General features: G+C 40.7%; 1 protein-coding gene across 4 annotated transcripts in view; it reads right to left on the bottom strand.

The window, feature by feature from the left end:
- LIN7A (lin-7 cell polarity scaffold A) overlaps positions 1-13,033 on the bottom strand; it is a 176,550-nt gene extending 163,517 nt beyond the window's left edge. Inside the window, exon 1 of one of the 4 annotated variants that reach the window (XR_002122722.1) lies at positions 10,141-10,280. Coding sequence is in view for 2 of the 4 variants with exons in the window: in XM_019632235.1 (XP_019487780.1) it covers positions 10,141-10,222 (82 nt within the window). In the remaining 2 variants the exon portion in view is untranslated. Of the gene's footprint in view, positions 1-10,140 lie in introns of all 4 variants that reach the window. The other 3 variants (XM_019632235.1, XM_019632236.1, XM_019632238.1) reach the window with 3 other exon arrangements.
- Between the last annotated feature and the right edge of the window lie 530 nt (positions 13,034-13,563).

The following is a 13,563-nucleotide window of genomic DNA, read 5'->3' as shown; positions in this document are numbered from 1 at the left end:
AAAAGTCACTCTTGGTTGTATCTCCCCCAATCAGCTATTTAGTACACTTTGGATATCTGTGTATAAATAAAATAAAAACACTGAACATCTACATAAATTTTAATTCCTTTCCTAAACAATTACTGAATCTTAAAGTCTATCTGTAACAACTTTTTCAATTTGTCACTCAACTTTTGCCTGTACATTTCCAGTATTCCAGTAATAGGAAGGCGCACATTCTAATTTTGAACAGAATAAATGCAGGGAATTTTTTTCTTGAATAAAAACCTGTCTCCTTGTATCTTCCACTCACTTACCTAGTTTTAACCCTGAAATGATGCAATATTTGAAGACAAACCACTAATTTATCCAGCACACATTTGAGAACTTATATTTCAGACACTGTGATGCACAATGGGTACACAAAGATGAATATAAATAATTTATGGTGTTAGGGTGACAGCAGTGTAAAAAAGTCAATCTTGTGTGGTAAGTGCTCTCAGAATTATGAAAAATAGTATTATTGAAGCATCAAGAAAGAAGTGATTTTGGGAAAGAGTGCATTGGAAAATTAGGGGTGTATATAGGAAACTTTTGGTTTTGACCTCCAGGCATCTCCAGGTGCTTCCTGCTTCTAGAGAATAGGAAAATAAACAGGGTCCCTGCCTCTCAGCTTAAGTCTGAAGACAACCAGCATTATCTGTCCTGCCCTCCGGCAATGGGGTGGGAGTATGTGATTTTCGGATTCAAGGAAAAAATAATTATTATCTTGAGTGGTTACTAGGCCACGTCTGTTTTTACTTTAAACATATTAACTTATTCAAAGCCAACATTCTATGAGGTCGGTCTTGTTTTTATCATTTACCATTTTACAAATAAGAAAATTGAGATTCAAAATAGTCTGGTAACGTTGGAAGTTGCAGAGCCAGTAAATGGGAAAGCGGGGATTCAAACCCAGGCCGGCGGACTCTGAGATGCACGTTTGCCATTCGAAGCCACCCCTGCTGCTGCGCAGGACTGAAGCATGGTGGCTTGGCCAAGGTCAGGGCCTGTGAGGTGTGAGGTGTTTGACTGGAGTCCTAAGGGGCAGTGCTCACTGGGCAGTACAGACAAGGGCAGTGAATAGCCAGGGCTGGGTCCCTTTTCCTGGTGAAGAAGGAAGGAAGGCCACATTCCTTTCCACTAAATTGTATCTCTTTTATTGTAACATGCTGTTTAAAAAAAAAAGGCCAAAATGGAGTCCCTTTTGCTAAGCCATGTCACCAAATCAAAACTTAACTAATCTAATTGCAGTTTCAGCTTCTCCAGTTATTTTCAACCAATCATTCTGGAATTTCCTGATCAACACTATTGAGGTCATTTGCCTGATAAACCACGCCCCCCACCCCACCTTCCCCTAAGGGAAGCTATCCTTGCCCCAAATACTTAGTCACACCTTTCTGTCTGTAAAAACTTTCCACTTTGTACAACTCCTAAGCAAATGCTTTTCTAGTTGCTAGATGGATGCCGCCAGATTCATGAATCACATGATAAAGCCAATTAGATCTTCCAATTTACTCGGTTGAATTTTCTTCCTTAACACTGCCTTTCAAGCTAGGTATAATTTTAGAGTATTGATATGGTTGGCCAAATCATTGGCTATCACTCTCAGTTCTATGCCACCTGTAAAAATCTTGTATTGCCCCCATCAAAAATATTGATAATAATGTTGAATAGGACAGAGGATCAAACTGCCTTGGGTAATGTTTCAACCACTAGAAATCCAAGAATGCAACACCTACTGCCTCATTTTCCACAAGGCTTCCCTTCCCTACAGTTGTGATATTGTGAACATAGTGGCTATGGCACACGCCTAAATTTTGACAGTGCCTATTCTTAGTGACCCCCTGTAAATTCTGTGGGACTACCACTTCTCTAAGTGCTGTCGATGTAAGAAACATGTAGAGAAATCTTTACAAGAGCAAACTTGTAGAGAATCTTTACAAGAGTTTATTTGAGCCAAACTGACAACATTTACCAGTGAGCAAGATCTCAAATGCTCTGGAGAAAAACAGTTTTGTAGCGTCTTTTATGCACTTGAAGCTATGAAGGGAACATAAGGAAGATTACATGGAGGTGGGAGAAAGCAAGGCGGAGCGATTGCATTACAGGACAGTAACAAGATTATGTGTTTTCTTGAGTGTGGCTACAGCTCTTTTCAAATGTGTGTTAACCTAGAGGCACAGAAACAATCGACAGGACTTGCTTAAGGCAAAGATAAACCTTTCACTAAAAGGTTACATGTCTTGGGCGTGACTACCCACCAGGACCTGTGCAGTTAGGAACTGATGATTAGATCCCGCTGTGAGCTTACTTTCCACAGAACCCCTTTTTTCATCCACAGTGCTGGTATTCCACTCTTCTATTAATATGCCTAAGGTTTTTCTGCCAGGAGGCGCAAGTAGACTCAACTATAGTTTCCTTTCTTAAAATATATTTCTCATCTTTTTGAAAGTCAGAATGTATGTCCATCAGCAATTATTGCTTTTCTCCAATATTCCTCAAAATCACTTTCAGCAGTCTCTCAGCCATATTTCTTAATTTTCTTGTAACTGTTAAATAGACTCAGCTAGGATTTGATTTTTTTTTTCCCATCTAACTTGGGGGTTTAAATTTTATTGCCATTCTGTGATTCCCATTATTCTATCCTTTTTTGGTTAAAGATTAATTATTTGATAGAAAATTAAAACGTATTTTACACTGAAATATAATTATCATCACACTGGGTAAGTAAACAAAAGTAGCAGAACCAGTTGGACTTGAAATAGCTACTATGTTTCTAGGGGGAAATGACCACCAATTTAAACTAGAAGCCCTAGTTTTCTGTCCAAGACAAATAGCTATCTGAGTATAACTTCAAATTCAGCGTAATTTTTTTCACGTAGTCTTTGACCATATTTATTTTTATTAGGCAAGTCTTCAAATTCAACTAGCACAATACTTAGTAAAACTCAGTCATAAAGCATTGATATAATCAATTTGACTTTTATGTTCATATTTGCCAACACAGAGTGATTTCAAATTAAATCCACTTTAACTTGTTTATCAGGACATAGTTCTATCATTCATCCACTTATGGTTAAAAAATAAATAAGAGGAGGCAGTGTGGCTTATTCGTGTGTGTGTGTGTGTGTGTGTGTGTGTGTGTGTGTGTGTGTTTATGGGGAAATTCTGCTGGAGCACCCCCTCCCCTGTTTTTTTTATCTTTCCAGTTGTATTCTGGCATTAACTTGCCTGGTTCAACTAACAAGTTAAGATAGAAGGTGGATGCAAGTAATGGAAGTAGGGCTACAAATGCCGACACCAGTACCTCTCATCCTTTCTTGGCCCTGTAAAGCATTCCATTTTTAGGCATCTGCTCCACACACACACACACACACACACAGACACACACACACACACAGAGGCAAACAAAGCGATAACCTAAGATAGGTATTGCATTTGCATTATTATAGGTTGGAAGGTTTTTGCTTTGTTTTCTTTTGTGTGCATTAAGAATGAATCCCATGATACTTGGTCCAGCTAAATCAATTTCATTCATTCATTCATTCATTCATTCATTCATTCATTCTTTCTTTCATTCAACCAATGAACAAATGTTGAGTGCTCCAACTATAAGTATGTGCCAGACAATGTGTTGGGCTCTACATAAATCCAGCATGGTCTCTGACCCGATGAAGACTGTATCCTAATAGAAAGATGTCAAGGCTTTAAGAAAAGAACTTCCACCAAGAAGTACTGGCTTTGCACCTATAACACCATCCCTAATATCCAGTATACATCTTCTCATTTGATACTACTCTCTAAATGTTCCATTTTCCCTACTAAATAGCTGAGCCTTAGTTGTGATCCCTGAAAAAGCACTCCAAAAGCAAAAGCATGAATTTCATAAATGAGCAGAGAACACCAAATCCACCCCAGGGCATGGACAGCTGACACACCAAATGAAAAGGTATTCACCAGATTTCTTTTTCTTTTTCTGGAGGCTCTATCAATATTTTCCCAATTCCTTTTCAATTTCAGAACTGTGTATAAGACTCTCATTCAATGCAAAACACCCTCTTTTAATAACCAAAACTCTGGAAATTTGGGTCCTTCTCTTTGCAACTTTTAATTTATCAAAGAAAATAATAGATGTGACACAACTCTGGCTCCTGGAAAATGTTCTGTAACTGTATAGTGCAAAGGAAACACTCAAATATTGAGTTGCAAAAATAATTTTTTTTTTTATGTTTAGTGATGCCTACGGAAAACATGAGGAAGCAAGCAAGCACTTAATGTTTGTAGAATAAAGTATATCTGGCTGCTCATGCGAGAAGGCTTTAGACAAGAGCCATAAAATAGAGTCAGCCCCTCTCTCTTTCCTGCCCCATCATAACCACTGGTGCACATACGTTTAAAACAATGTAAGAACTAGCTTAATTTTTATTTTCCATCTTCCTTAGTCTCCCATGTTATGAGAGAAAGAGAGAGAGAGAGAGAGAGAGAGAGAGAGAGAGAGAGAGAGAGAGAGAGAGAGAGAGAGAGAAAGGTGAAGCCCTTTTGAACTGTCAGCAAAAGCAATTTTCAGACAAATACAGATTTTATAAAACTGGTGAATACGGCTGATTAGAAAAGCTATAGGCTGCCCAAGGCTTGAATTGGGAGATACATAAAGTCATAAGCTCTGCATGCCTTGAAAAATGAAAAGGGAAGAAAGGAAAATTTTAATGTATCACAAATTCTATGAAAAGTGTGGCACCGTGGGATTTTCATTTGCATTCAATTTTTGCTCCCATGTTTCTGTTCTTTTTTTCCAAAAGGTTGAAACCCACAAAATAAAAGCTCTTGGTTTTATATTAGAATTTTTAAAGGATCAAAGTTTTCTATTTTAAAAGGGAAAACACATCAAGATGTGTTTAATCAACATTTTAAATTATGACTTATTTTAAAAAGCCAAGAAATCAAGATTTCCATTTATATTTTTGTAAGTTATCCAAGTTGAATTTAACTCACAGAAAAGTTAGATGACTATGACACCATTTATTTTATATAAGCATCTAAATTCAGACTGTAAGCTATTGATCATATAAGCAAGGTCTCAAATATTTAAAATAACACAATTTCCATTAGTCCTAGAAATTATTTTAATTATCCACTTTTTGTCCAATAATTGGCTTTGTATTATTTCTTTATAAGCCATTATTTTTTTAAAAGCATTTCTGCTTAAAATTGGGAGGGGGGAATGTTAACAAAAGTGAAATTTTGAAGAATTCTGTCATATTACCTTTTCCTGACCTTGACATAGAAAGTGAAGGAGAGCTGGAGCTATTGAACTTAATAACGTGTTTAAATCCATTCAGCATTTTACACAGTGAAGTATTCTCATGTTCTTCGTTGGAAGGTGTTCAGTATCATGGATTGTAACCTGTTTGGTTCCCTTGAGTTTAACTGAAGGTCATTTCTAGTTTTAGAGACTAAATAAAATCTGGGCAAACTAACCTCTGGTGTAGTGAACTGCTGTGAACATTTTAAATTCTGGAAGAAAAGATTCCACACTAATCTCCTTATCAGCATCTTCTCTTTGCCACAAGGGTAACTTTCAACTGCTACTTTCTACACCACTGTCTAATAAAAATATTAGACTGAAAATGAATTTATCTCATGACCACTTGGATTCAACATGTAAATTTATGCATAGTTATATGTAAATTACAGTGCTCCCTGTATCTGAAAATCTAAATATAAAATATGATGGTTTAGCCTAGCAAAAAGAAGCAAAAGGCTGATCTATGGATTTTCTTGGTATACTTATAACCCAATTTCTACCCCAGGGTATGTCCTTAGAGAGTTATTATTTCTTGGAAATTTTTCTTTGCAATCATTATAGATATATTAATGGATGGTAGCCAAGTTGTACATTTGGAATTGCTTTTATATGTATGCTTCCCTCTATCCAGAATACTTTTTTTTCTAAGGATCTTATTAATACATTGGAACTGTTTAAACTTTGCTTTCTTAGTGAGCCTTCCTTGACCAACACTATCTAAATAGATCCTTCCCTATTATTCTCTATCCCCGTGTCATGTTTATGGTCTTGAGAGCACTCCATACTTTCAACTAATCTAAAATCCTAACTATAAATTACATCCTCTGGTCGCTGCCTACCAATTTCACACATCTCATTTTGCAGCACTCTCCTCTGCGCTCATGTCTTCATGATGATTTCCTGGATGTTCCCAAGATGCACATGTGAGGTTCTTCTGAGCACATTCTCCTGATATCTGCGAAGTTTGCTTCCTCACTTTTTCAGGCCTCTTTTCCAATGTCACCAACTCAGAGGGCCTTCGCTGACTACCATATTTCAAACAGCAATGTCCGTCATTCTCCTTGACCCAGTCTTCTTTTCCTCACTAGCACTTACAGTTGTATATATATGTGTTCAGTGTGTGACTACTCAGTAGCATGTAAACGCCACTAGGCTTCACCTTTTTTGTTCATTATTACTGCCACATTCCTTAAAACAGTATTTGCCATAAGGCTGTCACTCAGTGCTTATTTGTTGAATGAATTAATTAACTCCTGACTTATCTGTTACCCCCACTAGACTCTTAAGGACCATAAGAGCAGAAACATTGTTTCTGGAATCCTATAGCATCTTGTATATAATAGGTGATAAATGAATATTGATTGAATGAATGAATGAATGAATGAATGGTGTGTGTGTGTGTGTGTTTAATCTCTCTCTGTCCTGGTAGATTCTAATTAGCTCACCAATATATACTAATCCCCCTGTAGGGTCTCACATGCAGTAGGCATGCGATAAGTAAATAAAGAATCCCCAGGACTGGGACCAGAATGAACAGGAACCTACTCTGGCCATAGCCACCCAGAGGCCTCCACAATCTTAATCTGGGGCCTTAATGGCAGATGGAAAAGACTTCAAGACACACACAGAGTCATGCAAACCTTAAGCTACCCTGTTCATCTTTTCAGGACCCTGCCTGGTCCTGACAGAGGCTTGCTTCCCAAGCAAGACCCAAGGCTTCTGAGCTTCTTCCTTTCAGATAATGTCTTTTGAATGCTAGGCATAGTAAATCTTAATTTCAACCCCTAGCTTTGATTTGTTTGCTTAAAACCTTTGTCCTGAACATTCCAGGTAAATCAATGTATGGTGCCAAAGGGCATCAAACAAGCAAAATTAGATTGTAGCATACAATTTCCCACTACCTAGAATAGCAACCTTGAAATCATCTCTTAGCCTAGTTTCTTTCATGTTTTTCATTTGAAAAATGAAGATGCTAAAAAAGATCCAGCAGTCTCAAATTATGGATTATGTATTCAGGCTTGCAGAGATGTCCTTGAGAGGTTTTGTCAAGCATCTCCTTTCCTTCCTCTCCTTTGCCCACTTGCTACAATCCTCCTTGGTTAATATCCACAGCCTTGGCGAGCTATGGTTACTGATGGGAATTGTCAAGTGTATAGGGAGAAAGGTTAAGAACCACTGGCCTATGTTGTCCCTGCCATCCTTCCCAGGGCCAAAATGCTGTGAATCTGTGAACTGCACCTCAGTTCACTACGAAATCCCTACGTGTTGTTAACAGTGCTTAAGTTCCTGCAGTCCTTAGTTCACTTACACTAACTTACATTACTTTGTGATTTTCCACTGGGATCGGGGACTATGTGAGGCCCTGAGAACACAAAGATGAGTTTAGAAATGGTGTCTACCCTCCAGGAGCGCTATTCAATTAGGAGACCAATGCAATAGAGTGTGAGACATGTTTTGATGGCGCCACAGCAGCAGGTGACTTCAGAGCACATCAAAGGGCATTGAAACAACCTGGGAGCATAATGGGGTGATCTGGAAAATCTTCCAGTAGGAGACCAGAAACTCTTTCCTAATTTTAATTAATTAAATAAAAGCTGCACAGCATCAGAATCATGTAAGTCAAACTCCTTATGTAGCACAGAGGAAAACTGATGTTCAAGGAGACAAACTAACCTCCTCATCCAAACTGAGTATCAGAGTTACATACAACTAGGACCCAGATAAGCATCATAGGGCTATAGGGCTGCCTTTTTTAAGAGACTTTCTTTTTTTTCTTATTTTTTTTTTGGTAGGAATTGCTGCCAATAACCCATCATTCGTAAATTGCAGACTTTGCAGTGAGCTGCTGGTGAATGTATTCAGATACATCCACAGTCTCAGCTAGTTTGCCTCTTGAGCTACTTACTGCATGAAACGAATCACACTGGGAAGCACAGGTACAGTCTGGCTGTGAACAAGAACAAACTTTAAGAATAGATCTTGGTCAGATTGCACTTCCTCTCCACAACTGAGAGAGGCATCTAAGGGCTGAGGTAAAACCAAAAAGTGAAGTATTTTCAGTAGTAAGTAGTAGTACATAAAATTGCTCAGGTATGCAATTTTCTTGGAGTTTTGTTTTTTACTAATATAGTTTTAATTTGAGATATTTGAAGACTGATTTAGTAATAGGACAATATAAGCGCTCATTACATTAAAACAGAAATACTTAGGAAATCCATAATTTCTAATAGCTTGCCATCTGTTTGGCTTTTAGCGGCAATGGATTTATCCTACTTAGTGCAGATGATGATATCAGGGTGAAATCCTGGATTATACAATGGATTTCTGAGCTCTTTAACTACTGTTATTAATTTACTAGTGTGCAAATCAACGTTTCCCAACATAAAATCAATTATTTTTTTTCAACTCTTACCCCAAGTAAGGTTGCTATGGGCACCACATAACATCTGTTCTGGCGCCAACAGATTGCGTTCAAGTCACCCACAATCTCTCCAGATTAAAAACCTCATCAAGTTCACCGGCTTTTTCACTGTACTCGCAGCACGATGCTCTTTCGCCTCGCCTCACTGTCCAATTTAATCCACTAGAAAGAATATGTTTAGAGGCACATCAAACTAAATCGTTTTCGTCTGAACAGACCATTTCTAAATGGCCGCCCAGGGTCTTAAATTCGGCCACTGCGGAGGGGGACAAGCAGGTGTCCTCCGCTGCAGGGTCTTGGGACTAGAGCGCCTTCACAACCGGACGTCGGAAGCAGAAAGGAAACCCGAACACGCAGGGACAGGTATAACCTTTCACGGGTGCAGCAGAGAGGCCCCGATCGCGGCAGAGGACTTCATCCTCAGGCTTGGGGGGTGGGGGGTGGGCAGGGGTCCTGGGGAAGAAGCACACACTGCTTTCCGCCTTCAAGTCAGCAGGACGCACAGGGTCGCGGGTCAGAAGTTGAATTGCAACCCAACCTGGGCTGCATCCCATCCTCTTCCGCAGCCCGGGCACCGCGGTGGCACCGGGGAGAAGAGAACCAGGATGGCTGGGGCGGGGGGGACTGAGTTGCCGCTGCCGGAAAGCTGCCGGCGGCGGCGGGGGCAGACACGACTCCCGCAGCCTTCGGAGCGCATAGCCGGGAAGAACCCGGCTTGGCTGCTGCGACGCTGCGCGCTCGGCCGGGGCACGGCTGCGTGCGCCCCGCGTTGCCCTTTTGGCGGAGGGCAGCTCCCCACCGCCGCAGCCCAGCCGCCGGGCACCCCAGCACCAGCCGCCCCGGGGTGCGCCTCGTCCGCCCCGGGGTGGCAGCCTGGGCACCCGTAGCCGGACCAACCATCGCCCCTCGGCGCACCGACAAACTTCCTTCTTCCTGAGCCCCGGGGCCGCGCTGGCTGGCTGGCAGCTTCCCCGCCAGGCTTTCCAGGTCTCGGGTTTGTCGGCGCCCCCGCCCGGCCCGGCGAGCTTTCTCCCTGCCCCTCTGCAACCCCAAGCCCCGAGAGCCTAGCGGTCCCCGCGCATCCGCTCCAACAAAGCCAGCGGCCCGGAGGCGACCCGGCGAGGGGGCTGGGAGTGGCTGTGGGGGCGCCAGAGCCCGGCAAGGCACCCCTCGGCCGGGGGAGCGCAGCGTGAAGGGGCAACGGGGACGTGGCGGGCAGAGAAAGGGGAAGAAAGTATCCTGCTCTCGGCGCGAACGCCTAGCCTTCTCCGCTCGTCCTCGCTCGCTCTGCTCCCCCTTCCCGAGCGCGTCCGCCTGTCCCGGTGGCAGTTGGCAGGGACCGAGGGGGTGGCAGAGGGGACTCGGTGGCCTGACAGGCGAGCCGCTTCCTTACCTCTGTCCAGAGTGAGCGGCTGGACCACTGTCAATGTCGCCATGTCTGCCGTGAGAGCCGAAGTGACGCTCGGCTTCAGCATCAGCAACCGCTTGTAGTGAGAAAAAGAGGAGGAGATTGGGGGCGGGGGTGGAGAGGGAAGACGGAAAGAAGGGGGAGGAGGGGGAAGGAGGGAAGGTGGTGGTGGTGGAGGAGAAGAAAGCTTGGGTGGGTTGGCAGCCAGATGGAGACGCAACTGTTCCGCGGCGGGCCAGACCTTCAGATGCCGCGCGAGGCTGAGCAGGTATCCGAGAGCGACTGCAGCGCGGCTCCGGAAAGGAAGGCGCTCTGCCCTGGAACTTTGCTATTCCACCCCAAGGAGCGCTGGATGGGTGTAGCTGGTGTGTTGCTTTCTTTCAACTTTCCACTCAAATAAAATGGTCAGAGTATACGTGTGTCTGGGGGAAGGGAGAAGATTGAAAGAGGGTATGGGGGAGGGAGGTAGAGAGATGAATGGTATTCAGATTAAGAGAAATTGTCAACCCTGTAATCCCAATGCCTGGAGAGAAAATGCTTCTAGCTCAGAAATGTTGGGATTTAATTAGAGCTGCTGTTAATTTCTGTTGAAGTTTTTTTCTTTTTGGAATGTTGACTTATAACGGTACACAAGATGACTTACTTAAGGCCAAGTTCCTTAATGGACTAGGTGTCCATTAAGGACCTGAGTATATTGCCTAGAAAATAACTTACCTTAAAAGCAAACTTCTTAAACATGGTTTTCAAACACACACACACACACACACACACACACACACACACACAGAAGCTCAATCACTAAGTTTGCAAACATGTACCTAGCACTTTTTCAGGTTAACCTATAGCCAGGGGTTACTCAGAGTTGCCACTTATTAATTAACATGTGTGTCAGGAATTGAGCTGGTAGTGTCACATGCCATGTGCCATGGCCTGACTTGGGGATTTGACACAGTTCCTGCTTCCCTGTAGCTTATGACCCAGTGGTACATGATTATTAAAAGAGTGACTTTAGAGTCAGTTGATCAGGATTCAGTTACTAGAACCTTCCAATACTGGCTGTGACCTCTTCATCCCAACTGACTGCTTTCACTATCCTGCATTGTGGGGGAGTCTCATTTTCTGATAAAGAAACTAAGAAGTGGTGGAGCATTTGAGAACTTGCTCCCCAGCCTGTGTTATCAGTTTGGCTCACATAAACTCTTTATAAAGTTTTTTTTAATTAAGAAGTAAATAGAAATCTTATATAAACAGAATCATAATGACGTGAGTTTAGGATTATAAATGACACAGCTAGCTCCATCCCCTTCCCTCTGATAGAACTGTTTTGGCTAAGAATATATTGTTTTATAGCAAAATATTGACATATAATCTATGCCATTGTCTTCTGATGACAATATGGACAATATCTGAAGATCTTTTCCATCCATGTTCTACATTTTTCAAAAAGAAAGCAAGATTTCACCAATGATTTGAGAAAGTCAAAGTTGGTTGGCCAAAAACACCTCACAGACCCTAAAAGACACCCCTAAAATAGTAGTTTAATATGCTTATATTTTCATTTAGCGTTTTAGAAAGAACCCTGATCTTGAAATTCAAGTCTTAGTTATATGCTCTTCAGAAATCACATAATTTCTCATTGATCCCCAGTTTCCTCATCTGTCAAATAAGGGAATAACCTTCCCTATCACTGAGATTCAGTAAAACGAGCGAACTAATTCTACCCTGTAATCTCACTGAGTTTTCTGAGGGTCAGGTGAGATTATGCATGTGAATGTGCTTTGGAAATGGTAAACTATATACAAATTTATTCATACAACAAGCATGCATCCCACCTGGATGGTGTGGCAAGCACCCTGTTAGGTGCTGACCTTGCAAAGATTAATGAGATGCAGCCCTCTCCTCGGACAGTGCCCAGTCCAGGCTGGGAGACCAATAATGAACAAGCTAAGAAATTCCATGCAGTAAATGCTCTAAGCACCACAGAAAAGAAGTGTTATGGGAGAGAGGAAAAAGCAACAATTCTGCTTGATTATCATTATTCATATTCCCTAAGTCAAACAGCAGAAAGTTGAATTGTGCACAATAAAAGCAGATTATGTTCCAAGGTTTTACACAAAATATCAAACTCCTTCAGTAATTGAGGATGAAAACATACAAATCCCTTGGCCACTAATGTAGTTCTTTTAAGAACATACTTTATTATGGATATGTATTTGAGTAGCATGATTCATAAGTCTAAAATCCATAATTATACCTATTTCAACCCAAATCCCAGATTGTGAGATCCACGAAGGTAGGCTTTTTGTCTTTTTGTTTCCAAATGCATCCCATCCCCATCACATTTAATAGTATGTTTCTGGGCTTATGCCTTGAGCTCCCTAATTGAAAGTTTATTCTATCATTCTTCTCTGTTGACTCTGTAGAGTTTCTGTAAGGATTGAAAGAGAAAATAAGAGGAAGTGCATATCACCATATATATTCATCAGTTATTATTTCTAGTAGAGGTTAAGTTAAATGCCTTTAGCTTATGCCTACACAGGTGTAGAAAATGAATAATAAACAATCCATCATCTATTAGAATTTATTTTTTATGTGAATAACTATTGTCTCTCTAATAATATTTGTGGATTTCTATTTGAGACATGAGAAAATTTGCTTCATCTCTTCTTTTACTTTGGTAGATGTGACTGACCATCCTTAGGTCTCTTGACTAATTGCCTGGACTGCTCCTGTACCAAACACAGGGTTTCATCAAGGTCAATATGCTTGATGTAATGTACTCAGATGCATGTTGCTATGTTGATTGTATATTAATCAGGGAATTGTTCAAACACCTGTGATTATACTTTAACTATTTGACTACACAATCATTACAATTTTTCATTAAATTATATATAGTAATTTAGTTCATTGGCACCTATTTTTTAATGGAATTCATTAATTCAATAAATACCAAGCAAAAAAATTAAAATATAAATAAATAAATAAATACCAAGCACTTTATACATATATGCCAGGCTTGGTGTAAGTTGTTTCTCTTTTCTTTTTCAGCCCAGAAAAAGTAGGTATTGTTATCCCATTTTATAGAAGTAAATTGAGACTCAGAGAAGTTAAGTAATTTGCTTAAGAATAGTAACGCTTTTTGTATTCAAAAGCCCCTGTGCTGGTCACTAGAAAACACACTTCATTTTGTACTATTGAAGATTTAGTGACTTCAGCCTTTTATTTCAGAATTCCAGGTATATATCTATATCTATAATCTATAACATGTGTATCTATATCTATGTCTACGTCTATGTCTATATCTCTCTATCTTTCTATCTATTGATATCCTTTTTTTATTATTATGTTTGAGATATACTCAAAGAGAAGAATGCATAGAGGAAATTTAAGTCAAAGCAGAAAAGA

Source organism: Hipposideros armiger, unplaced genomic scaffold, assembly GCF_001890085.2.
Source record: "Hipposideros armiger isolate ML-2016 unplaced genomic scaffold, ASM189008v1 scaffold_1102, whole genome shotgun sequence".
NCBI classification, from domain to species: Eukaryota; Metazoa; Chordata; class Mammalia; order Chiroptera; family Hipposideridae; genus Hipposideros; species Hipposideros armiger.
This window is presented reverse-complemented; position numbering and strand designations above follow the sequence as displayed.